This window comes from Rhagoletis zephyria, unplaced genomic scaffold, assembly GCF_001687245.7.
Source record: "Rhagoletis zephyria isolate East Lansing unplaced genomic scaffold, Rhagoletis_zephyria_1.1 Rzeph_scaffold_01385, whole genome shotgun sequence".
NCBI lineage: Eukaryota > Metazoa > Arthropoda > Insecta > Diptera > Tephritidae > Rhagoletis > Rhagoletis zephyria.
In genome coordinates this window covers 1-26,469 of record NW_016158469.1, presented here as the reverse complement: position 1 = coordinate 26,469, position 26,469 = coordinate 1, and the positions used below count along the sequence as shown (strand labels likewise).

The window sequence follows — 26,469 nt, the reverse complement described above, 5'->3', positions numbered from 1 at the left end:
TTCCCTGCGTCTGACAAGTGTAGAAAAAAGTTAATAGGTTTCAAACGACTCGTATAAGGTGGGGGTCAGATTGAAAATCCACGCACAAGTAGCGTAGTCGATTAGAATGTTAAAAAAAATCGGTACTCAGAAATATTTTAACACAGCGTTTAAAGGTATGGCGGGTTAAATACATACTGAGAAGTGTGCATTTTAAATTTATTTTATATGCAAACAAATAATTCGAGGACAAGAGGAAAAATGTTATCTGCCAGTTTCCACCAGCTGAAATGACAAAAAATCACTAAAGATAGAAAAGTTTTCCTGTAAAAATTTCCACGAAAATTTTTATTTGGTCTTGTGTGTTACGGTCATACACGTTAAAAAACTTTAAGTTGCATAAACTACCGATTCCGAAGTCATTTCAAACCCAACACATCCACCCAAAAATACACGCAACGTAGTTTTTATTTACATAAATAACTTAATTCACTAATTGAAAGGGAATTCATTAATTTTAGCCGCAAGGGAATGTAGTTGGCGAGTCAATTACTGCAAAACAACTACATATATAAGTATGTATGTATGTAAGCTCCCACAAGCTACTTGGTTAAATTCCCAGTAGGGAAAGAAACTAATTTAAATATCGATGTTCAAACAGTTTTTTACACACCACAACTATTTGAAGATCTGACTTTCTTCCTTGGAACGAACTATTGACTTTAACATGGCGATATCCTAGATATCTATCAACTATACGATTCTGCATTTAATTTCAACTACTTTAAAATGCATTTGGCTTAAAGCACTTCAAAGTCCGTACGTTTCCTTTGCAGATGTCTTTTCAACCAATTTAAAATTACTTAGTATTAAATGCAGAAATAGCTAATTGCCTAAAGTTAGGTAATTTTTCAACTAATATTGAATTATTTACAAAGATATGTGTGTTTCAAAAGTGTAAGCATTTGGTCTAGCTCAATGAGGCAGCTAAATGATTATACATCAATTTGAAGCTAGTTGCTACACGAGTAGAAATAAATTAATTTTTCTGAGGTAATTGGTTGAGCTACGCCGTACTGGGTTGTGGCTTTGCATTTGTGAGTTTGTGTGCATGTATTTACGTAAGAATATATAAGAGTTTACATATGTAAGCATGAAAGGTAAGTGAATGCGAAACAACGAAATGCAAAGGCGATTATTAATTCAACAATAAAGTGACCTTTTAAGCGTTTTGTGGTGATATGCTTATACAATAAAATGCAAGAAAAAATAAACTAAAATAATTCGTATACAAATCTCAAGTCTTGTAAGCATAAAAATATGTATTTATGTTTGCACGCAAATATGTGTGTGTTTTTAACCAAAATACGCGTAGGTAGTTAGCGTAGCACCTAAAAGTGCCAGGGCTTAGATCTGCTAGGGCAGATAAATTGTCGCACTGTAATTCTCCGTATACACTCAACATCATATACTGTAGGTTCCTCCCCTTTGTGTGACAACATCAAGATGCACGCCTCAAATCGTATGAAAAATTCGGCCAAACACTAACCTATGTCCAAGCACCAATCTATATATATAAAATTAAGTGGCAAAACTTCCTGTTCGCATACTCCTCCTAGACGGCTTGCCCGATATCAATGAAATTTTCAGGGGTGATTGGGGTCTGTGTGGAGGGTGCACATAAGAAATTTAATGTGTGTATCATTGCACGTTTTGCAATTAATTCTGTTTGGCTTTACGTGTTTTTTTGGATTTTTGTTATTGTTTTGCCGCAAGATTGGCAGTCCTGCCTTTTACTAATAAATAAACAGAAACAGCTGGCGAATGTTTACATTTATTAAAAAACATTGACAACAACATTGTGTGTTTTTTCCAGATTTAATTCAATCGATTTGCTACATTTATTCGCATGTTTAAAATCGTCAGTTTTGTGGAGACATGTTCAAAGGCTGACTCTTACCATCAACATGCGAGTCCAATTGCAAAATGATCGATCCGCAGCGGCGTTTTCGAAGCAGTTGTTGGACATTGGCGAAGGCAAAATACCAATCGATGATACCGGTTTGATCACATTGCAGAACAACTTTTGTACACTTTTACAATCGAAAGAAGAATTGATTGAAAGTGTATTTCCGAATATTGTTCAACACTATCAACGCAATGATTAATTAAGTGAACGCGCAATAATGGCACCGAAAAATGTACACGTCAACGAAATCAATTTTGTCATTCAAGAAAAACTGCCAGGAGAAGCTACAACATATACATCGATTGATAGCGTTTTGAATCAAGATGAAGTAGTCAATTATCCAACTGAATTCTTGAATTCTTTGGATCCCCCCGGTCTGCCACCGCATCGTTTGGTCCTGAAAGTCGGTTCACCTATTATACTTCTACGAAATCTGAAGCCACCGACTTTGTGTAATGGCACAAGACTTTCAGTCAAAAAATTGTTTCCAAATTTGATTGAAGCAACCATACTAAATGGCAAGGCAGCAGGTGAAGTGGTACTCTTACCACGCATTCCAATGATTCCAACGGACATGCCGTTTGAATTTAAGCGCTTGCAGTTCCCAGTACGTCTTGCCTTTGCGATGACCATCAACAAATCGCAAGGGCAAACGTTTCGAGTGTGCGGCGTCAATTTGGAAGAACCGTGCTTCTCCCACGGCCAATTGTATGTCGCATGTTCGAGAGTGGGAACACCAAGGTGCTTATTCATTTACGCGCCAGGTGGAAAAACCAAAGATGTTGTATAACAAAATGTTATATAAATAAGTAATAGTTTTACAACAAGAAATAAAACACAAAGTAAAAACCCTTAAGAGTTTTAATCGATTTAGGTGTAGCGAAGCGCACCGGGTAAGAGCTAGTCTATTATTATAATATGCATATGGGGTACCTATGTATGTACATTTGAACGCATATGTTACCACATGATTTTATTTAAGTAAATAAATGAGATTTTTTGATTAGTAAATATGCGCTTATTTGTATTAGCTTTTTCCAATATCAATGCCCGTATGAAAACATATAATATTGTTTATTCCCACAGCATTCATTGCAGTGTTTGTCACATGGGTCCAATTCAAGAGCCACAGATGGCTACTCAGTTTTATGGTAGCGGTATTAAGCAAAACATTTCTAATGTAGGTACGTATGCTTTCATCACTCGCGCTGTGAGTTGTTAGAAAAACTTATTGAAACTGTATGTGCGTGACAATTTTTTTTTTGATGAAAAAAATAAGCGAAATTAATAAAATATCCTTATGTAAGCTTCAGCCATACATATGTCAATGTCTAGACTGTTCTCTATTGACCTACCGCTCAGAGCATGTCCCCTTCAATAGTATTTCATATGTTTTAATTAAGCCGCTCAGCCGCTCACCGCTTTGCCGCTCATTGCGTGGCCTCGACCTAAGGGTATTCTGGAAAGCAATCAAACAACTAGCAAAAGGTGTGCCTTATCGGCACTTCTATATGTACTTAGAAGGTGCAGTTCGATTGAGGGAGGTGGCATGAGTGACCCTTCTAGATAGTTCTCTTATTCGATTTAGGGCTTGGAGCTGTGGGCATCTCTTTTTAAAGAATTGCCAGAATTTGCCATTTGTGACAAAACCGAAGCAGGCAACCCTTACTGCTGAACCATGGCACATCTCTCATATTTATCGTGAATAATGGCATAAGTCAATAACCTGTCGATAGCTGAGTGATGCTTTTCAGTAAGACAATTAGCAATTTATTTATTTTCGTTTTGTGCCGTTGTTCAGATATACCAGTGGTGTTATATTCGTTACTTCGGAGTTTCTACTTATTTCGTATTTTTTCAGCCCAGCACCTACTAAATCTTCAAAAAAAAAATTAAAAATCATAATTTGAAAGCTTACAAATTTCCCATACAGAGTGACTGCAAATAATCGGTAATAATTACGTTCCAAGACATATTATTGTTAAATCACGAAACAGCTCTGCTGAAATATATGAAATTTTGAGTTGTGTCGTTATTGTAGACGACCTTCGATGTGTAGTTATTTATTCAATTAAGCTTAATGCCTATTTGAAATAGCATCCTCTTATTTCTGTTAAGGGGTTGTATATTTGCGTACTGTTTCTGTTCCACCTTCTCTTTCTTACTCTCCTCGCCTCACTCAAAACTATGCAGAAATAGCGATATTTGTTTTCAATATTTTGAGCATTGAATCCTTGTTATATTTTATTGTGCACGTACAAATTCAATTACGGAGCATCAGTAAGTGAAATTATTGTTCAATATATGTATATTCAACTTTATTATCCTGGGGGTTTTTTGTTTATGTAAACATAACTACTCGTGCATATGCATGCTCAGCTATTCCAATTATTTTTAGCAAAAATTGATTTGCACAAAGCGAACAATAATAATTGTTTTAGATTGGCGCTTAACCAATGTGTTATTTAGATAGTGTTTGGCCGAGCTTTTTTCTCCGATTCGTGACGTGCCCTTTGATGAATTTTTATAAGAAGCGGTTTTTTGTGGCAAAAATACAGTCGGAGAAAATTTTTTTTTATTTTTATATTTTTATGTTGGTCGGAAACTGGGCTCGAACTCAGGTCCTGCGGAACGGTAGCGCACACTGTTAACCACTACACCACAATGGACATAGCTCAAAAATGGAAATATGTACATAGATACATATTCACTATCGGACTGATGAATACCACACAGCCAACTACTCAGCCCAACAATTCCACTTTGTATTATTCCGCGTTTATTTTATGATTTTATTGGTAGTGCCTATACATACTTATGTAGATTAGAGTGGTCCTTAAAAAATCAAATGAATGATTTTTTCAGTCTCACCCCCTCCATCAGTAATGCCACATGTATCACATATACATTTTAGTCCCTATTGGAGACGGTTAAGGCATGTCGCACAGGGAGAAGAGTACAGATTCCTCTATAGAGACTCAAAAAATTAAAATAAATTTTTTTTTTTAAATCTAATACTCAAAATCAAAACTACCGTAGTCATATCAAATGTAGATTTCGGTCCCGATTGGAGTCGGTTAAGACGTCTTCCTAGGGTAGTCTGAACTTTGACCCCGGTGCGACACGTCTTAGCCGACTCCAATCGGGGCCAACATTTATATGTAATAACTTCAACTATAGTAGCATCGACGTAGGGGTTGAGGTTTAGGAAATCTGATGCAAAAATATGCTTGACACATTTAAGGAATACCCTTAAGTAAATATATTTTTGTACCAGTACATTGAAACATTTAATCATAAGATTAAACTTGTGTCTCTTTCGAAGTACCCGTCTCTTTCCTATTCAGAAGCACATAAACATTTACATAATCGCTAAAGCAATGTTTAATATTTTGCCGCAATATGTGGGTATTTGTGCTGACTGACCTATGAGCTAACTAAATATGCGACCTGACATGTTTTTGTATTCGTATAGAGAGTCCCTTATCCTGAATATCTAAAATAGATAACTGAGGCTTCCTTTATAGGACTACAGATGTTTTAAATGAACTAATCTTTGTCGGGCACAAAGGTTACAAAGAATTTTATGGATACAAATAGTCTGCGTTCTGACCAAGGACCGTAACAGTTACAAACTTTAATATAAAAATCGATCTTTAATAATCATTTTTTGACTTTTATTTAATTACGCCTTAAATAACAGTTGTTCAGATTTTTATTTTGTAAATGCAAAATAAAAATTATTTTTTTATTTTTATCTAAATAATCTGCAAATAACAGTTATTTTTGATTTTAAAATTATATATCTTAGATAACGGTTATTGAAGACTTCTTTATAAAAGTCATCAATATAAATCAGTCACTGTCTTTTATTTTCAAAATCATAAATACAAAAGTCATTTGCATAAGTCTTGGTAAAATTTGGTTCTCCAACACCTTCTAAACTGCGAAGAAGTATAATGACTTTTATGCGTATGACTTGAAAAATGAAAGTCGGTGACAGATTTTTATTAATGACTTTTATAAGTAAAAGTCTTCAATAACTGTTATTTAAGATATGTAAGATAAAAATCAAAACATTTCAGAATACGTTTTGGGAATGTGTAAGATAGCATCGTAATCAAGTATAAAATGCAAATTAGTGAGAATAATTATTTTGCCCACTGGTGGTGATCAACAAAGAGTGCTCATGGGAAACGTCATAGTACAGGAATACTATGGTATAAATAGGTGAATGCGCTCACACTCTACAGTATTATCTTGTTGCTGAAATTTGTGGAAGTAGATACTAAGGCAAGACGTCTCCGTCAGAAATCACTTTTGGTTGTCTCTATGCCCCAAATCCTTAGTAAATAGTTAGGTGGATGGCGTATATTCAGCAGCATTACCACTCTACTCTACTTGCCATATGGAGAGTGTGTCATTCGTAATGAGAAGCCTTACCACCTTACCAAAGAAAATTAAAATGAAACAGTCAGCTTATCAAAGCCTTCGTAATACTCATACGTACATATGTGCAGACACTCTAACCTATCCCAACCTAGCTCTACACCAATAGCAGCTTGGCAGCTTGTGTCCGGTCTCTATTAGAGATAATTAATATATAATATCTAAGCTAGTAGTAAATATAGTTCATGTCAAGATAAATAAACTGGCATAGGAATTGTTTTCATCCATTTAAGGAGGCTTTGGAAGAGCACTTGAAGGCATATTAATTACATTAACTTTCTAATTGGAATTTATTTTTTATTAGGTGATACCTAAGCCTCTTACTGAACTTCTTCTGCATTTCAAGTTTCGTTTTCAGTTCAAAGCTTGCGGCATGCTTTAACCCTCAAATGACCTTAGATAAAAATTATGTTGGGACCTTAATTGGTGCAGTGCTACCCAAAGGTTTTCATCTCTGTTTGGTTGTACAGAAAAACTTGTTGCACAAATTTCTTATCAAATCAGTCCTCTTATTCTACACAACACGTGAAAAAAATGTAAGGTAAGGGATTTACGGAGCTTAAAAGCATCATATATATTGATATGGGAACACAATAAAATCTCACTCGGATCCATTGGACCCAACCGGTAGACAAAGGGTTAACAAAAGCTGAACGTGGCACAAAATTTATGTCACAATATAGATACAAATGCAAAACGACTCTCCTTGGTCATAAGAGCGTTAACGATACTTTCTAGCTATGAATAATACCCTACTTATTTACACATACATACATATAGATGCGATTAAATATGTATACAGAGTAACTGTAGTCAAAATAAGCTAATTTATTACACTTATTTACCAGAAACGCCAGTGAAAGCTCTGCATGAACGTCACCCTCAGTAGCTTTGTCGGTGCTTTCGTTACTAATAGCAAAAATCAAACTGAGGAGCTGGTAATCCCCCACATACGCTCACTGGCTAAAATATATTTCTCCAGCGAACTTATGCCTTTACTTTGCTAACAAAATTTTAGATGACTTATTTGATGTTTGTTGCACTATTCAGAGCTGTGTTAGTGTGTGCTTGAAATATAAATAAACAGCATTCATACATAAATTTGTATATATACAAATATGCATTAAGCTTTCAACAAATTGGCTATACGATAGCTTACGATAGCTTTCTAGGACATTTCGAGACTTAAGCTCTTCTTCCTAACCAGAGCTGAGAATGCCACGTCTATGTGGAATTGTGAAATGTTTAAATGCGTACTTAAAGGTATTAGCTAAGATTTATGCATATACTCCTAGCGATGTTACTGTAAGCTGCTGATGTGCCGGCAATTGTACGAATATGTGTGTATACTTGTAAGAGTAGATGGCGTGTAAAGTCCTTGTTACGCCTTACAGCCATAGCAGTAAATCTGCGGATGAGTTTGAAACTAAACGCATGAGTGCCTGTATGAAAGCATTGGTGTATTTGTATGTTAGTATGTGTGAATATTCATATCCGTGGGTGTTAAGACAGCATCGCAAGGTACTCTAGCAAGGCTTAGTGCTCAGAAGCTAGTAGGCATACTTTTATAGGTATTTTCGCAGCAAATGTAAATATGTAGGCATTGTAGAAATTGTAGCAATTGTGTGTAAATTTTCTCACATGTACACACTTATGTACGCACGTGGGCGTGTGTCTTTATATAAATCACTTGCGCTTTCTCCACTCCTCCGCTTATTCGCTGCTCTATATCGCTTTTTGTTGGCGTTTATTCTGCCACTTTCAGCAAGCACAAGTGAAATAAATTTCACCGAGTCTCTTGTGTTGAAACCTACTTGACACGTTGCCTTTGGGGATTTTTTAAATTTGCGGTTCTATAGCACAATACACATATTTAAATATTTCGATTGGTTAAATGGGGGAAAAGTATAAGAAAGAAATTTAAAATCAAATAAAGACTATTTTAACTTGAAGAAGCACGTGTGAATCAGTACTTACATTCATATATACATTTATTCATATGCATAAATCTACATATTTAACTACATGAAAACAAGAAATGTGTTAAAAATAAAGAAAATTTTGACGGAAGCTTTGCATACAAGTTTTATAATGTTAATTTAAACTTATAGGGGTATCTTCACATCCTTAACTACATATAACTACCCTACGTCTTTTATAAAATTAAAATTAATTTTATAGCAAAACACTATTTGAATTCGAATATTATAACTTTCATGCAATCCTATATTAATTGCAACGTCCAGTAATTTTTTTGGCACTTCAACTACCTGTGGCTTTGATCCAAGACCAAAAGACCTCGCACCCAAGCGATAAGTGTCATAGGATTTTGCGTTCAATAGTTTCCCAAAGCACTCCCTGGGCAGAGCAACATAAAAAAAAACAAGTTTTCCTTAAAACGAGTCGCCCCTCGGCAGGTAATTGCTAACTTCCGAAAGTATTTCTGTCATGACAAGAGCTCCCTCTCCTTAGTGGGACGACATTGTGGCGCCCATCACAAATCGGAGGAGGAACTCGGCTAAGCAATGCCAAATATTTATTTGTATTTATCAACACAGGGGAAAATCTTAACAAAGCAAGTCTAGGTGGTATAAAGGACTCGACTAATTCCAGTTGGAGAGTTATTTTCTACATCTTCAACTGCATACGATCAGAAAAAAAACGTCTTTGATTTTCCCAGCTTTATACCTAATTCGCAACTCCTGGGATCTTTCATAAGTGAATCTGAACAGATACGCAATATTTAGAGTCTATCACGAGACAGCTGAAATCTCAACTGAGCCCAATTTCGTAATTATAGCAACAAGATATGACTATATGCCATCGCAAACCAACAAAGTGTTATTTTTCTCTAAAAGGCCAACACGGCGTATGAGCAACCATAATTTAGCTCTTTATTTTTAATTGCTCCATTCATGTTTCTAACTGCACCTACAGTCGTAATTAATTTATAAACATACAAATATAAATAATAAAACTCAACATAATTAACCGACGCTCGTATACATGGAATTTTAATAACTACATACGCACATACATAGAGTAGGTATATAGCTATATTTAATAACGAGATTTGCCATTACGTTGGCAGCTTTCCTGTTATAAGTATATACAAAAGTGTTCACTACCTTTTCTTCCAATTTATATTCATATGCGGTGGCTAATATGTGCTGAAAATTTTAATGAGCTAATTTTCATATAAATGCCAAGCTCGTATGAATCTGCAGCATCAAGCAAGTGCAGGCATGCGGTTACGCGTGTGTGCAAATTTGCTTTTATGCGCACCTCGGTCATATTTATGTATGTATGCATGCAGTTGTAAATGGTAATGAAACGGAGGTAGTTTAATTTAATGCACGTTATACTATTTGTTAATTATGTGTTTTGATTGTGGTCATTATGGCAAGTATGTAGAATGAAAATAGCACGGCTATATTATGAATACATTTAAAAAACCTTGCAGCTATGAATATTATGTATATGCTGAATTGTGGGCTGCTCACCAAATTACTTAGAAGCATTATAGAGTGAGAAACAGAATGAAGTAACCAACTCAACCCACCAACTTTTTCCAGCTGCTCGATAGCAGCTTGAAATTTTTACGCTATATCAGTCAGGGAAAGGAGTAATTATATGGCATTTTTGGTACAAAAACGGTTTTGCTTCTTCCGTAAAAAAAAAATCAAATTTTTGCAATAAAATGAAAAATAGTGAAAATTGCGATACCTATTAAAATTTTTCGCCACTGAAGTGAAAATGTGCATGAAGTAGTTGAAGTACGTACATTAGCATATGCAAACCTATTTTAGGTATCTTTATATTTTTAGTGCTTAACTGTAGTTTAAAATTTTTTTTTGTTAAAAAATATATTTTTTTTTAATATCCTTTTTTTATTTTTTATGCTGACTCTCTTGTATGAAACAAGTTACATTGCAATCTTAAAGAAAAAAATTAATTCTGAAGTTGTTTCGGAAACATTACTTTAAACTAAAAATAATAATTTTTGTTTAATTATTTACTTTCTTTGCTGTTTTTATGCCGTTCTTTTATTACATTATTTCAAACTATTTAAAACATATATTAACCCTCATTAGTTCTTAGGGCCAAAATTGACCTTTTTTAAATTTGAAGTAAGGAAATGAGTTACTTGCCTTGGGTCCGATCAATCCAATTTTTTTACTATATATCTTTTTCTGCTAAAAAGTCAAAGTTTGTTTACCATGGCATTTTACATTGTAATTGAAATACTTTTTTTGGCTATTGTTACCAGTTGGACCCAAGTGTCTCAAACTTAAATTTTCATTGGGATTTGGTAGGAATAATTCCCAGTCGATGAAATGTCGCTCACCTCGTTGAACAAACACAGAGCACTGAAAAAACAGATGAAGATTCCTAAAAAATTATCAATAAACCAAATAAAATCAGATTTTAGTCTAACAAAGTGCAAGTCAGCAAAAGAAAAAAGATTAAAAATCAAAGAAATTGAAACTTGCACTTTATTATGCCAAAATTTTATGAGCTATAAAACTCCATCTAGCTTTCTTTGTATTTCAGACCAAGCGATGTTTGGCGGTACGTTGTACTTGAGATGCCAGTTTACAGAAAACATCTATGCGTCGATGTCTATTTATATATCGAGTGGACAATTTTCGATGCATAGATGTTTTTTTCGATATCCCTAGTTTGGCAAAAGCAAAAGCAAGTCAGCACTCAAATGAGCAAAACACTTTGACAACTATTCATACATGTACACGCATATACGAGTATAACCGCAGTGACGAGCAAAATGCATTGAATTCATATAGGGACGGACACGTGAGGGTGTGTTAGTGCCTCAGGACAGTGCGGTTGACAAGAAACCATTAATCGTTGACTGCTAGCAATACAACCGCATTCCGCAGTGATAATGTCAATGCATTTGTAAGCATTGTGTATATGTGTGTGTGTCTGCGTATGTATCATCAAGTGCACTCGGCAGCTGTGGACATATCACCGCTAATAATTCAACAAAAACCCACACATTTTGCTTCAATGAAAATATACGTACATAGCTTATATATTACGCACTTATCAATGCATTTATTTCGGTATTTACTAACAAACTTACTTGAATTTATTTACAGTACATTTATGTGTTATATGCTGCTTGTTCGCGAACTCTATGCAACGTTGGAAACAAGTGAGAATGCCATTTATTTTGAAAGTGAGATTTAAAAACAATTTATTTTTGCGCAAATAAACTTCGAAATTCTTTATTGTGATAATCATATTTGATATTTGTTGAGTTTAGTTAGAATAATAGAAAGCAGAGTAAGTAAATATAAAAAGTGAAAGTGAGTTGAGTCGATTACGCAAATATATATCCACATGTAAAGTATGTACATAAATCAAACATCTGTTGGCTGCTGTTGCTGCTCCTGTACTGCTCGAAAAGTAGTCTAGCAACAAAACGGGTTAAGCAACATGTTGACAACACATCATTTGGCACATTTGCGTCATCATCGTGGCAGCACAGCGGTGGAGTTGGATAAAATCACAAATCTAAGTACGGTAAGTGGATTTACATATTTATTTACTAACATCATTTTAGAATAAATGTAGAATTAGCTGTACATGGATCCATAGGAAAGTTCAACGACCAATTGTTATTCCTAGAGATGGCACCGTTTAATAATTTGATTAAAATAATCGATTCGTTTTATTAAATTTACGATTTAATTTTATTGTAGTTTTGTGTTTCTTTAATCGATTAATTGTAAAATAATCGTAAAAATATTTTCAATAAATATGCATTCTGCAGTTGTCTAAGGCCATCGATTTTTTTTTTGCTAGCTGCATCAACTTTATTCAATTCGCGGCTCAAAACAATTAATTTCAAAGTTTCGCTAGTTCTTGCGTAATGAAATAATGTGCGCCGATGATCTTATGGAAACGGGTAGCGAGTCGATCTTTGGACCGATCACAAATCTTTTGTACGCAAACGAAGGCGTAAATATGAGGATTTGAGTTTTTATTTAAATTGTCAGAACTAAAGCGGAATATCATTGGATCCAATATCAAACCCATTAGCCGTTCGGAGGCGGTGAAAAACTGTAGGTCTCTCCATTTGTGTAACAACAGCAAGGAACACATAACAAATTGGAGGAAAGGTTCAGCTAAACAATTGGCAAAAGTGTTAGCGCCAAAATATTATTATTAGATGTATCAAATAAAGAGTAAATAAAAAATAATTGTAGATATTTAAGTACGCAATAGATTTATTTTTGGCCACTAAGCTAATCCCTCTAGAAAAAAGCCAAGTATAAATGATTTTTGGTTCCAATTTTTGGAATTTATTTATTATTTTTGCACGTGCATAACACTGCCTATCAAAATTTTCCTTCACTAATTAAATTGTAAGAATAATTTTCATAGCTTGAAGGAAGAGAAATGAATTTAATAAAAAAGTGTATTATGCAAAATGTAAATATGTATCCATATGTATGTATGCCTATTTGCGCACATCGCAATCACTTTACATTTTTAATTGCTCAGCGCGATAAAAAATTGTACGCACAAGAACACGCATACATACTTATGATAACAAGCGGCAATAATAAACATACACATAGCCATGCACAAATGCCGTACAAAATATTACAAAGTTACGACATATGCCACAGCCTCCACCACTTCATGTGACTGCCGCTTCCTTTGGAGAAAACAATTCAATTCAAGTAAAGTCGTGAAATGCGCAGTTCAGAATTCAGCTGCCAGCACATCTACATATTTGCGTATGTTTTTTTAGACACATGCTCACACATACATACGTATATGAACAGCCATTTGTATTTAGGTATGCTACCTACTACTCTCTTTGTACCGATTTCGCCACATATTTGTCGCAATAAAAAACCATCAAATCAAATATCACTGAGTGGCAGCAGGCAGGCAGGCAGCCAGTCAATTCGTGGAGTTTGCTTATAGTCCTCATCCACATTTTACATCATCGAATAAATGGTAATCGATAATACCATACAGTTGTCAGGCATAAAGCTCCATTGCTCTTCTGCTGATTGACGAGCCTTCAAAAACCTGTCAGCCAGAAGTGTGGCTGTAAAGAATGAAGAGCGAGAAACTTTTTTAAGAAAATGGAATGAGGAAATGAAGTGCGCTGTACGGAAGCGAAGAAACAATCAAAATGTAAATATTTATGAATAGAAACCAAAAAAAAACTGTGCTTTTTTTGAGGATTCTAAGTAACAGAAAAAGACAAACAATAGAAATTGGAATGAAATGTGCCAAAAACTTTCGCCGAACGCTCACGCGTGAATGTTTATGTTCGCAGTTCTATTAAATTGAAATTCACTGATATGTAAGGCAGTATGAATGACTGTTAAAAATAGAACATAAGGAAACAGGTGTGTACGTTCTACGTTGTGCACAGTGATGTAGTTAGGTTGAAACTGTATCAAGACTGCGGTAGATGCTTATGGATGCAAGATATTCTAAATCGCACTGAATATTTTAATAGGTTTTTGAATTTTTCTTATCCTGGAAGCTTTAGGGTACTTTAAAAAAATATACTGACGTCGGATAGAAAAACTAAAAACGCATTTTTACTATATTTGGCCCCTAGTTTCGGGAGTATATTGACACGTCTGTTAATTTTTTGCACCCTAAATATGCTTTATAACTAACTTAACGTTACCGAAAGTTGAAAAGGTGCCAAGTACATTTTTTGAAATTATTCAGGAGAGACGAAAAATTGATGTAGTTTGGCATTATCTGTCATTCTGTATCAAAAACAAAATTTTGAAAAAAAAGTGAATTAGGCACTTTTTCACCTTTAGGTGGTATTATACTTGTGTTAATATTTTTACGAATTTATTTAAAAAACAAATTTGTTAAATACTAAATGAAGGTGATAAAAATTAACTTCTATTTATGAAGCAGTATTTACGGAAATTGGTTGAAAGACCTACTATACTGTGTGAGTCTAAAGCCTTTCCGTAGGCCTTCACCTGATAATCAGCTTGATATACATGGCAGTGGGAATAGAGAAAGTATGTGTCCAACTCCAGTGCAGGTGAGAAAAATTACCTCCCTACTCTCCTTTCAAGTATCCGAATCCTTTGTAGACTTCAGGGTACTATTGTTCATATGCCGAGAATCCATGGAATGTAATTTAATAGGCAGACAAAGATTTATAAAGAGCAATAAGGGGGGAGTAGACAAATTGACTGGTGTCAAAGAAAATAGAAAAATTGTCAACATCATTATTGAGCAAAAAAATTTTACACTCGGCATTATAAAAATACTGGGCTGTTCATATCGGGTCACATTTTGACCCGAAGACTTTATTTCTTTAAAAATTTATAACTAGATAAATAGTAAATGTACAAGCTCAAGATCATAAGCATCGCTTCAATTTCAAAATGGAACAAAAGTTATAAAATATCAACAGAATTGACCCCTCGTTATCCAGGAAAAAAATGATTTTCTTCCTGAAATTGAATCAAATTTGAACCAAGGACCCTACACAGATTAAGATCAATAGGTAGAGGCCCATTTCACCAGCGCAGCATCGTGAGGAGTTCCCAGGAATACTTATTTTCATATCTAGCTCCACCTTTATAATAATCTCTATCTTTGTTTCTACCTTATCCCTATCCACATCTTCGTTTTCTTTTATACCTGCAAGTACATATCTACCCTATCTACCTTTCTTTATTTCCATACATGTGTCTGTAACTTTGTCCCCACTGCTAGATCAGCTTCTATCTCAGTTTAATCCTTCCCTTCTTTTACATTCTCAGACTGTGTCTTAATTTCTGTATCCATTTCTATCAATCTCAATCCCTAACTTACCTCCATTACTATCTCTTTCTATTTTCGTCTTTATCTTTTTCTCGTCTATATACCCATTTCATTGTCAATCTCTATCTTTGAGTATATCTTATCTCTATCTTATTTTTCATATCTAGTTATAGTTCTATGTATATATACTTCTATCTCTGTTTCTTCCCCTATCGCTTTTCTAACCTCAGTTTCTATGTGAATCTCTATACCTTATCTATATATCTCCATTTCTCTATTATCATCTTCATCTTCTTCTTAATCTCCGTATTAACCTTTATATCTATATTTGTTCATATATCTCTTTCTTTCTTTTTCCATGTTACCACATCTATATCCGTTGACCTGTCCTTTCATTTTAAATTCTCATCTTTATCTTTATATTAATCTTCTTATTATATCCACTTCATCCGACTACATCCTCATCCCCAATTTTATGTACTTATCTCCTTTTAAATTCGCTTTCATCCTTTCGAGTATGTCCCCTATTACTCAAAAATGTATTTATTCCCTAACCTCAAACTTTGCGCTAATTGATCTCTTTTCATCGCATCAGTCAACTAATTAGTCTTGAATTCAATTTTCCCCAACTTAAAGTCGGAAATGTTTCCTTTTTAAATATTTAAAGAGTCTAATAGCACATGCTCTCCCATATCCCACTGTATTCAATTCTGTGAATCTTTAAAAACAAGCTATATGGCGCACAGTCTGCATCCCAGCGAACAGCGGGCGGAGTAAGCGCGTGCGACTGACGCATCCAAAAGTCATTCAAAGCTCATAAAAAGGACGATGCTACGCAAAATGGGCAAATACCGCTGCCAAGCAAAAGAGGATGCGCAGCCTACGGGCGTGCAGGCAGATTAGGAAGGACGAGGGCAAAAGCGGATGTCAGTGGAAGTGTGCGTGAATAGAAACATTGGCATTGGCATTGGCATTGACAGCTGCCAGAATTGATGAAGCGCGTAATTCTATAGGAAGAGAAAAGCAGCAGCAGAAAAGCGAAGGAGAGGCAAATTGACGAAAAGTTTGTTGAAGTTGTTAGAGTAGAAGCGGTTGGAATTTGCGCTTGGTTGAGCAAAATGAGTACTGCCTATGCTTGGCTATGTTAGTGGCCAAGGAAACATCTATTTGAGAAGCGTGCTCTTGAGCCGTTTACAAGCCTCGCCGTTTATCCTCTTTGATTTCAGTTTAAGCGTGAGTTTGAAGGCGATTCATTGTTTTCCAGGCATTCAGAGACTCGTGTCTCATTTTGAGTAAGCGTCTCGCGGCAATGAAGCATTCAGCCCGTGAGCTAAGCTAAAAACCGATTTTCTGTTTGGAAGCACTTAAGAGGCAGGAATTTCTTTGTAAAAGCAAAAAAAAAATTAAATCTCAATTAAAATTACCCAAATCCCTGATTAAAACGTAAATTGTCAAATATTCAAACGGAAATCGTGGCTGCTCACACTTCAGTCAGCTTCAGTAATCAGTCAGCGAGCTCCAAGGCCGTTAAGGGCGGGGAAAAAAATCAATTAGCTCGACAACGTGGTAAACGCTAAAACTTTAAAATTTCTGTGACGTGGTTATGGCGCAATTAGTTATTGGGGGGTTGTTGCTGTCGTTACATTCATTTTATTTTCATAACAGTTTATTCCACTAGTGTATTTTCAGAGCAGCTGCTAATCGCTTCAGCGCTCTCGAACGCCAACAGAGACATTTTATTTCTAAATGATTGCTCATTAATTTGCTGAAACGACGGTCGGCGGTGGTGGAATTTTTATGACGTCGGATAAATAGCGGTATTATGAAGAATGTCAAAGTGCCCTGAAGTTCAAGGTTAGGTTTTCTGTTGTGCAGTGAATGGTATTTCTTGTGTTGGCAACTGCTTTCACTTAATTAAAAAATATTCTTCTTTCGTATTTGAATCGAGAAACAGATTTGCATTAATTTATTCAATAGCTCATTTTTTAATTTAAAAGCATCAGCTATTCGGCACATCTCTGAGCTAATTTGTGCATCTGTTTTGATTTAAATGGCTCTAGTTTCTTCAATAATGAAGATGTAGCCCTTAAACACAATATGGCGGTGATGTATGTAGGTGTTTATAGATATACAAAAAAATATATATATAAATATATAATATTTTTAACTTTTTAGTACCTTTTTTCAAGTGGCATTTAAGCATATATTTCGAGCATCTTCTTTGCCGACATGACTAAAATGCTTGTGAGTCTACCAATTCGAGAAGTTAGAGGACATCTCAAAAGTAAGGCTGAAATTTCTACTTAAATTCGCAAAAAACGTTGACATCCTTTGTGACGCTAAGGACCTACCGGTTTATGTACGGCTCAACGCCGTCTAGATTAATCTAATCCAACCTAACCTATATATTTATAGGCCATCTGATCGTATTGCAGTGAAAATGTCTGGGAAGGGACAATCTGTTTTCAACAAGAATTTTTCCCGACAATTAAAGCGAGAAATCCAAAAATTTGGTGGAAAAAAATTATTCCCAAGTTTTATCCCAGTCGAAGGTTGGTGCTAATGTTCTTTAAACTTAAACCCATCGAATTAGAGAGTTTATATTGTATGCTAGGTAAACTAGGGAACATGAATAAAATGACTTTGGATAATTTCAAAAAGCATTCAACAAAAATTTGGGACGAAATATCAAACGAACTCAATCGTAAATTTTTTTATGAATGAATAATAAACACTATACGGCATAGTCGACCTTTTTTCTGAGTATTGGACCAAACCAACTTTTTTCAAAAGTTTGCGTCACAATTAAAAAAGTCATTTTCCGAGATATGGGTCTTCGAAGTTCGAGATTGGACCTTTGGTAAAAGAAAATACTTTTAATTATTGTACATAAATAACTAAAAAAGTAAAAACATGGGCGTGTTCCACCTTTTGCTCTTATTTAAATGGTATATAACTTTTTTTTTTGTGCAAACTTATATTACAAGTCCCTTATAACACTTAAAAATCAGTTCAAAATTTTTTGAAATATAAGATTTTTAATTTTTCGAAGATCTGACCTTTAACAAAAAAAGTTATATACCGTCTAAAAAACAGCAAAAGGCCATATTTTTATTTTTTTAGTTGTTTAAATACAATATTTAGAATATTCCTTTTACCAAAGTTCAAATTTCGAACTTCGAAGGCCCTAACTCGATTTCGGAGGCTAACTTCGAAAAACGGAGAAATATTTTTTTTAAATTATGACTCAATATCTTAAAAGGAGTAGGTTTGGTCCAATATCTAGCCTAGTGCTGTACAGTGTAGTTAATCGAAATAGAGCTAACAACATTGTTATCTGAAAAACTAAGTGCGACAGTTATTATTTTGCACGCTGTACCTACATACGAACACTCTTTTGATACTTAAACTAAAAAAAAAAAAAAAATGCGGCTCCTCATAGAAAAACTACCCAGTCCTCATGCATAGTGTGCAGAAGAGCTTTATAATGTGAGCAATAATAAATGTGCATTTATAAAGAAGCATTTCGTTAGTGCCACCATTCCGATACTACTACATATGAACATAAACATATATTTTACGAGCAATGCACGCTAAGCATTCAAAGTTGCACTCTTATAGCTGCACTCTCAAGCAACTGACACTCCTACAATAAAACGGTGAATAAGAAATAACGACGGCATATAGCACTCGGGTTTCTTTGACGCCAGCGGCATGCTTGGAAAAGGGCTAAAAAGGCGGTGGTGCCATTGATGTTTACTTTAGTGCATTAAATATAAAAACAATAAGAATGTGAGTGTGTATATGTGGGCATTACAAAAATGCAACAAACTACAAATTAGAATAAAATAGAAATAAGTACTTGCTGCTTTTAAAAAGAATGCACACTTACCCATAAATGTGTAGCACAATGAAGGTAGAGGAACAACAGTTTTCACACGCTGAACAATGGAACATTTTTCTAAGGCGAGATGTGTGAAAAGTTTGCTATGCTCAAGAATTTTGTGAAAATACCGGAAGCGCTGTTTATTACATAAATCAAATAACACGAAGGCCAGAGGGAGCGAAAATATCTTAGAGACGGTTGGTACTGAAAACAACCATTAAGTCTCCAGACATTTTCACTCTGCACCATTTTTCGGCAGCATCTCGCTTGCGGCAACAGCAATGCAGCTACAACGCCCACAATGGCTGCCACCACGAACGGCAGTGAAAACAAATTGCTGCTGTGCTCGAAAAATATTCAATAATAAAGGTTTTTTTAATGTAGTCTGTGCGAGTATTTTATTTTATTTTATTTTACTCAGCTTTTGTTTTACTTCGATCTCGGTGGCTTTAGTTAACGAACAAGCAAAGAAGGACATCGGGCAGAGTGCGCCGAAAGAGGAGCAACTACGTAAATATATATTTAGCTAGAATTTACTAGAATGTCTCGCCTTGGATGCTATTATGTTAAAAGAAAAGTTGTTCTTTCATGTTTAAGTCATTTAGTTTTCTAAGAACATGTAGTTAAGAAAGCCTCTTGACTTTTCTGCCTTTTAATATTTTCTAAGTTTAATGAACACATTTTGATGTTAAATATTTCCACTCTCTTCTATTGTTCGTTTACGATTTGGGGAAAAATCCTTTAAGAATTAATTGCAGCAAAATTGTGTGTGAAACATAAAAAAAATAATAAATAAATAAGTAATAATAACCTATGTAAAGTAAAAGATACAAAACAGGGTTTTTGCTTGAATGGATACATAATGACTTAAATTGGCGGATAAAGAGAAACGATGCCAAATATATACAAAATCCTTAGTTCCTGAAATTTTCTCGACGTTTAAATGAGGGGATTGCTCCAAGGATTTTCCGGATATTTCTGTAGACGTGGTAAGCTACTTATAAGCGAAAAAAGTCCGCAGATTGACGCTTAAAGGTGGAGTGACTTCGCACCTTTTATGGCCTATGAACCTAATTGCAATACCTCTTGAAATGCCGTCGAGACAATAAAAAATACGATTTAAAACGAACGAGGTTTAGGAAATCTTAATTTAAAAAATATTTTTGAGAGTTGCCAAAGAACTAAAAATATTACAATTTTACATCTGTTAAATTCAATTAAATTTGTAAGTTAAATGAAATATTTCAAAATTACTTTCGAATAAAATGAGGTTAAGGAAAGCTGTATTTATAAAAGATTTTTGAAGAGGGTTGTCACTTGTTAAATTCAACTTTATGGATAAGTTAGATCAAATACTAAAAATATATAAAAAATGAGTTTTTAACGAAAGAGATTATTTATAAAATAAAATATTTTGAAGAGTGTTGACACCTGTTTAAAAATGTAATTATTGTTAGTAATAAGAAAGATTTATATCAAATAATTTAATATGTGTGTAAAACAAGTGATACATATTTTAGAAACTTATACATATATCGAAAATATTCAATTTTATTTCGAATTTAAATGCAACGGAATGCTTGTTCTAAAGCCTGGAAACGAAAAATGAAGACGTCCTTGAGAAGTATATTTATTTATAAAATTTAGTGAGAGTGAATAGCGTATTATGCAGAGTATTAAATTGTGAAATTGCACGGCAAACTCAAAAAACGCGTTATAAAAAAAAGTTGTTGAGATGAAAAATTCGTTGAGAGTGGCTTTATGAGTTATACATCCACTTCTTTATTGACTACAATTGAACTAGGAAACGCCTCTTTTATGTATGCCAGGTAAAATGTTTAAAAGATTTGAAATTAGTATTTAAATGTTTTCATTTTTGTAAAGTTATGAACCCATTAAACATGTTGGCATTCGGTATAATAAATTTAGCCTTACATGAACCTAAATATTTCACTCTGAATTGTAAAAACTTTTAAAAAGTTTTTAAAAGGCACTTAATATATTCTGTGACTTCTGCCAAACTTTAGTAGTTTAAAAGTAAGTGGAAGTCACACAAAAGCACTTTCTACTGATACTCGCAAATGAATTGCACATTTCCGACCGCATTTACATAGTTTGCTTAGAAAATCGTTTGCGTAGTAGTATCACATTCATACATTTACTCGTATACCGTACACATCAATGGAGACCTGGTTTCAGCACCACGGCTGTTTTTGATAATTTACAGAACTTTTTGTGTGCGTATAAATCTCCATTAAGACGTGCGTTGCCGTGAAGTCATGGAATATATACAACATGCACAATGTAAGTACATTAGACCGTACCATGTTAGGAGCAAACAAAAAACAAAAAAACTTCGTCGTATACACCTAATTCCAACCCAAATTAATACGAAGTGTTCTTACCGGAGCAGATGATTTCAAGGTGAATTATGCTAATTGTCAAAGTGATGTGTTTTTTGTAAATATTTTTATGTTTTAATTTTTATCGTGTAAATTGTTACTTTAGTTTTTTTGTTTTTGTACTACCAACATCACGCTTTATCAATTTGCCTTGCTGAGTCTAAACTATTTTTTCAAGGCAAACTCGATTTTTTTTACCAAACTCAAGGTTGCCTTGTAACATTTTTCTTTGAGACTTACTACATATATTGCGGCTACAAATTTTTTTCAATAGTTTTACTAAAATTGTCAAAATGCTTCCTTAGAAAAATGTTTATGACTTTTGGCGACTGAAATTAGGTTGGTACGACAAGAGTTAGGAACTGAGATTTGGTAGGTAATTTATAGGACGGCGTACTTGGGGTCAATGAACTATGGACAAAGGGCAAGAAAATTGATCTACTATACTTTAAAATCCCACTGTAAATGTTGCTGATATAACGGAAATTGTAAAAAGGCATACCATACGTTCGGCCAAAAAAAAACAAGCCGCGAGAATCCGTTACTTATAAAATTTGATGTGTAAACATCTTTGCAAAAAATTTAGTGATTTTTCTTCGCACAGAAATAGGTAAGCTTAGAATTTAAACATCAATTTAATCCCGTTGTATTTATTTTGCCGGGACAAGTATTCTACATTTTCATAACTACCTCGAGAAAAGTTCAGAACCCTTCCAGCGTTATTCTTTGACTACTTTCGAACTAGTCTGAAATGATTCCGAACTAGGCCAAAAATTGTTCTGCGGTAGTCCTGAATTGGTTCTGAAAAGATTACGAACTTGTCCCGGAAGGATCTCAAACCCCTGTTGAAACGGATCTGAAATGGTCCTTACTAGTCCCAAAACGACCCCCAAACTACCGAAATATTTCCGCAATGGCCTAAAACGAGTCCCAAAATGGTTCTCAAATAGTCGTAAACCAGTCTCGAAATGATCCCCAACAAGTGACGAAGAGATGGGCATTTGTAGAAGAAGTTAAAAATTTTCTACTGGGTTAGCGATAAATTTTACACATGCTGAGATCTCAGATAAAATATTTTTTGAAATTGCCTCTCAAAAATACTTTTGATTCGGGGTTATGCGGCGAACATTTTTTCTTTCCGGTAAGGTCTAATGTACGTACATACTAAAGCAAGAAAAGATAAAGTAAAAGAGAGAATTTGAAATGAAATGATACGCGCTCATCAAATGAGCACAGCCATCCGGAGGTGATGGATGCAGCTTGCGAGATAAAATGAACTCGTTGTTGTGAGGATGGATGCACGCGCGTGGCTAAATGGACACATACTCAGACGACAGACACTTAAATATTTACTTTCATTGCGTTAACATGTCTGCCTTACTTTTTACTTAAGGCATTCTCTAAAACCGACAGCAAGCATTAACGTACGCTTCATTACGCAGCTTCCAGCTAAAACAAAAAAAGGAAGAAAAATATAGTAAATGAAATGTGGAAATATTTAGAGGTAGGTCTAGCCAGTAACAATAAATATTTTAAACCAGGCAGTAAATGTGTTATAAATAGCGCATTGCGGTTATACAGCTGCAGGCGTGAAAAAGTAATAGGTCCAGGGTGAAAACACAGAAAAATAGCAATAAGTGGAGACAAGGGAAAAAAACGAAAAAGGAAAAAAAACCCAAGAACCCATTCAATCGAAGGCAAAAGCATTATACACAAATGGAGACACATTAACTATGGAGGAACCATTTAGGCAGCTCACTAAGGGAGTGCTACAATAAAACAAATGCCAGTGGGGCAAATACCTGCACACATCACATCCCACTCTGATTGAGCATTTCAACCCGTCATAATTTTTTAATAAACGGATAATTTTTGTACGTTTTATGTACAACCCAGACTCGTTTATCCTTGTTTATTTCTAAATTGGTTCAGTTTTTGATTGCAAATCTTTGTTTGTATTTATTGCACTTTTACTTGAAAGTATCGTGAGCGCAAACACTGAACTAACTACATTATTGTTTAAAAATTTGACGTAAGGCTGAAAGGAGTGCATATTTTATTTAGTACTTAATAGTGGCTTCTAATGGAAGTGGCATTTGATTCAAATTTATTTTTTGTCCTGACTACTGAATCAATTCCGATGTTTCTTTGCTAATTTGTTAAAATGGTTTAGTTGAATTACAAATAGAGCTCTTGCTTGTTTGACGGACGTCTTTATAAAAAAAAAAATAATATTCAGAAATAGCTGAGAGTATTTACTTAGGTTGTGAAAATATATCCCAACGATATCTGTAAAATACGGCTTATAAGAAGGAAGTTATTCTCGTTTGTAGTGAGTCAAGTTTTCTCAAGTAGGCCACTCAACGTGGACTTTTTGATTTTTTATGTTTCATTAACCGATTTTGAAAGTTTACATGGTGTGCATTATTGATACCACAGATTTTGCGCAAATCTTATCTTTTGAAGAGTTATTTGCAACAAATTTTTATGCAGGCTTTAAAATTTTTTTAAATATTTCAGCAACCATTCATTCGAATCTTATGATTTTTTGACAGCAATAAGAGAACTTTTTGGGCAACAAAACAAAGTGTTCAGTTTGAAAAATTTCGATTCCTGTTTTATATAATTTTGTATTTCATTAATCAATTGATTTTTTTTTACCAACTTCTCATATACCTAGGAAAACACTAAATTTTACTTTAATAAAACAAATAATTTTTAAGCAAAAAACAAAACCGACTTCAATTCTCATATAAAAAAATTTACATATATATATATATGTTGCATGATCAAATTATCGGATCTAAACCAGATAAGTAAGAGACCACCTCTGAGGTACTACCTTTCCGATGCACAAAGAATTATCAAAATCGGTTGACGTGGTCCAAAGTTATGCGGTAACATACATAAAAAAAAATATTTTTTAAATAAAACAAGTGCGCTCGGGTATAAAAATATTCGAACGAACTGATAGCCTCCTCATTTTTTGGAAGTTGGTTAAAAAAATTACTATATCTTTGACTGACTTAAAGCTTTGTACCAAAAAAAATTAATACAAATTATCTGAAAAGCAAAAAACAATTTACATTTAAGTATCAAAACAAGAATTATCGAATAATATTTGGTTCATTTTTTTTTTTTTGGTAAAAAGCTTTAAGTCAATCAAAGGTACAGTATTTTTTTTTTTTTTAGAAAGTAAAATTGAATATTTGGCGCAAATAATGCTTTTCGAATTTTTTTCCTAGATATATGAGAAGTTGGTAAAAAAATTCAATTGACTAAAATATCAAATTTTTTATAAACCAAGAATCGAAATTTTACAAACTTATCACTTTATTTTGTTGTCCCATAAGTTCTCTAATTGTTGTCAAAAAATCATAAGATTCGATTGAATGGTTGCTGAAATATTTCAAAATGTGTAAAGGCCTGCATAAAAATTTGTTTGCAAATAACTCGTTAAAAAAATGAAATCGGCGCAAAATCTTTGGTGTCAATATTGCACACCAGTTAACTTTCGAAATCGAAAAGTCAACTTTGGGTGGCCCACTTGAGAAAACTTGACTCAGTGTTAGAACGATACGAGTACTGAGAATAGAATATCGATACTTTTCATGAGTATAGAGTATTATCAAAACTCGATACTTTTTGATAAGTAGCTATTGAGCAAGTTTTGCAAATTCCAAAAGGTATCGACGTGGGCGAAGGCCACCTACGCAGGAAGGTGCTCTCTGCAAAAGGTGTTCAGCCTCCCTTCTTTGGCAACACAGAAACCAGAGTTACACTTAGTGGGGGTCATAATATTTCAACCTCCAGTCAGTAACAACTGCACAAATTTACCAGAAATCAGACCTGATTGCACAAGTTCTATCCTTCTTCGAACAAGAGTACAAAATACATAAAACGCACAACGAAACCTTAATAGTGGGTTAATGATCAATGCCGCCCTTTTTATGTAAGTGGGTTGTCCAACAAGCTTATACAAATTCTCTGCGCTAGACAGTTGCTGACCACATTAAAAGCGGAAAATTGGTTATCATTTCATCTCTAAGCCAGTCACTCTTTTTGTAGAGCGAACTCAGAAAATTCAACCTCATCAACCAGCCAGCTTTTGCACGCTCATCAAGCAATTTTAACATAGTTAGGAAGGGCGCTCCACACAAGCAAACAAAACAGCACCTTTGTCGATTTGAGCACACTTGGGGTAGAGCGATAACCGCAAGGCAATAATACATTTAGGTTACCGGAAGAAGTAGAGATAATCTAATGTTGGCCTACGCACTTCAGTTTGAGAGCATGAGCCTGTGTGCGTGAGTCGGGAAAAGGCTGAATACCTCAAAGATACGCCAATGAATGGACAGGAGCCTGATCACCCATTGAAGTGTTTGTGAATTGTAAGTACTTATATGTAGGTGTGCCGCTACATGCGGGTCATTAATAATGGATGCCTGCGTGTAACCCTTGGAGAAACATATGTAAGTAGGTACATGTATGTATGTATGTATGTATATGCGTATACACAATCAGCTCTTTATGTGTTAAAAGTTGACCACACAAACAGCTCATTGAATCCCTCTTCCCTCACTTATCATCGCTCATTGCGTATTTACTGTTATTGAAACCGTACTTATCTGCATATCAGTTACTGAAAATACAAACTCTTTGAACTTTTATTAGGTTTGGCGAAATAAAAAAAAAGGGATTAGAAATAAAGAAGTTACAACAACAAAATAGCCACTATATGGCAACATTTCCCTCGGCCAGACAGGCAGCCAATGCTGTAATGTGTCTAACAGCGATAAGCTTCAATATTGCGCAATATTTGTGCCGCAGAATATTTTGAAGCTACAACCATAACAAAAGGAGGCATATACAAAAAAAACAGAACCAATTTAAATGTATTAGAGCCACTACACATTTCCGCTATTCGTACATTTATGCAATGTTGTGAATACCATCAGGACCTGGAGATTTATTGTTCTTTAGCC

The 26,469-nt window shown here is 34.5% G+C and overlaps 1 protein-coding gene across 1 annotated transcript; it reads left to right on the top strand.

Annotated features, from left to right (window-relative positions):
- Positions 1-2,165: 2,165 nt before the first annotated feature.
- LOC108363815 (ATP-dependent DNA helicase PIF1-like) lies at positions 2,166-2,738 on the top strand. The gene has a single exon (XM_017617305.1). It carries the CDS (start codon positions 2,166-2,168, stop codon positions 2,736-2,738), a length of 573 nt encoding a protein of 190 aa, XP_017472794.1.
- The last annotated feature ends 23,731 nt before the right edge of the window (positions 2,739-26,469 follow it).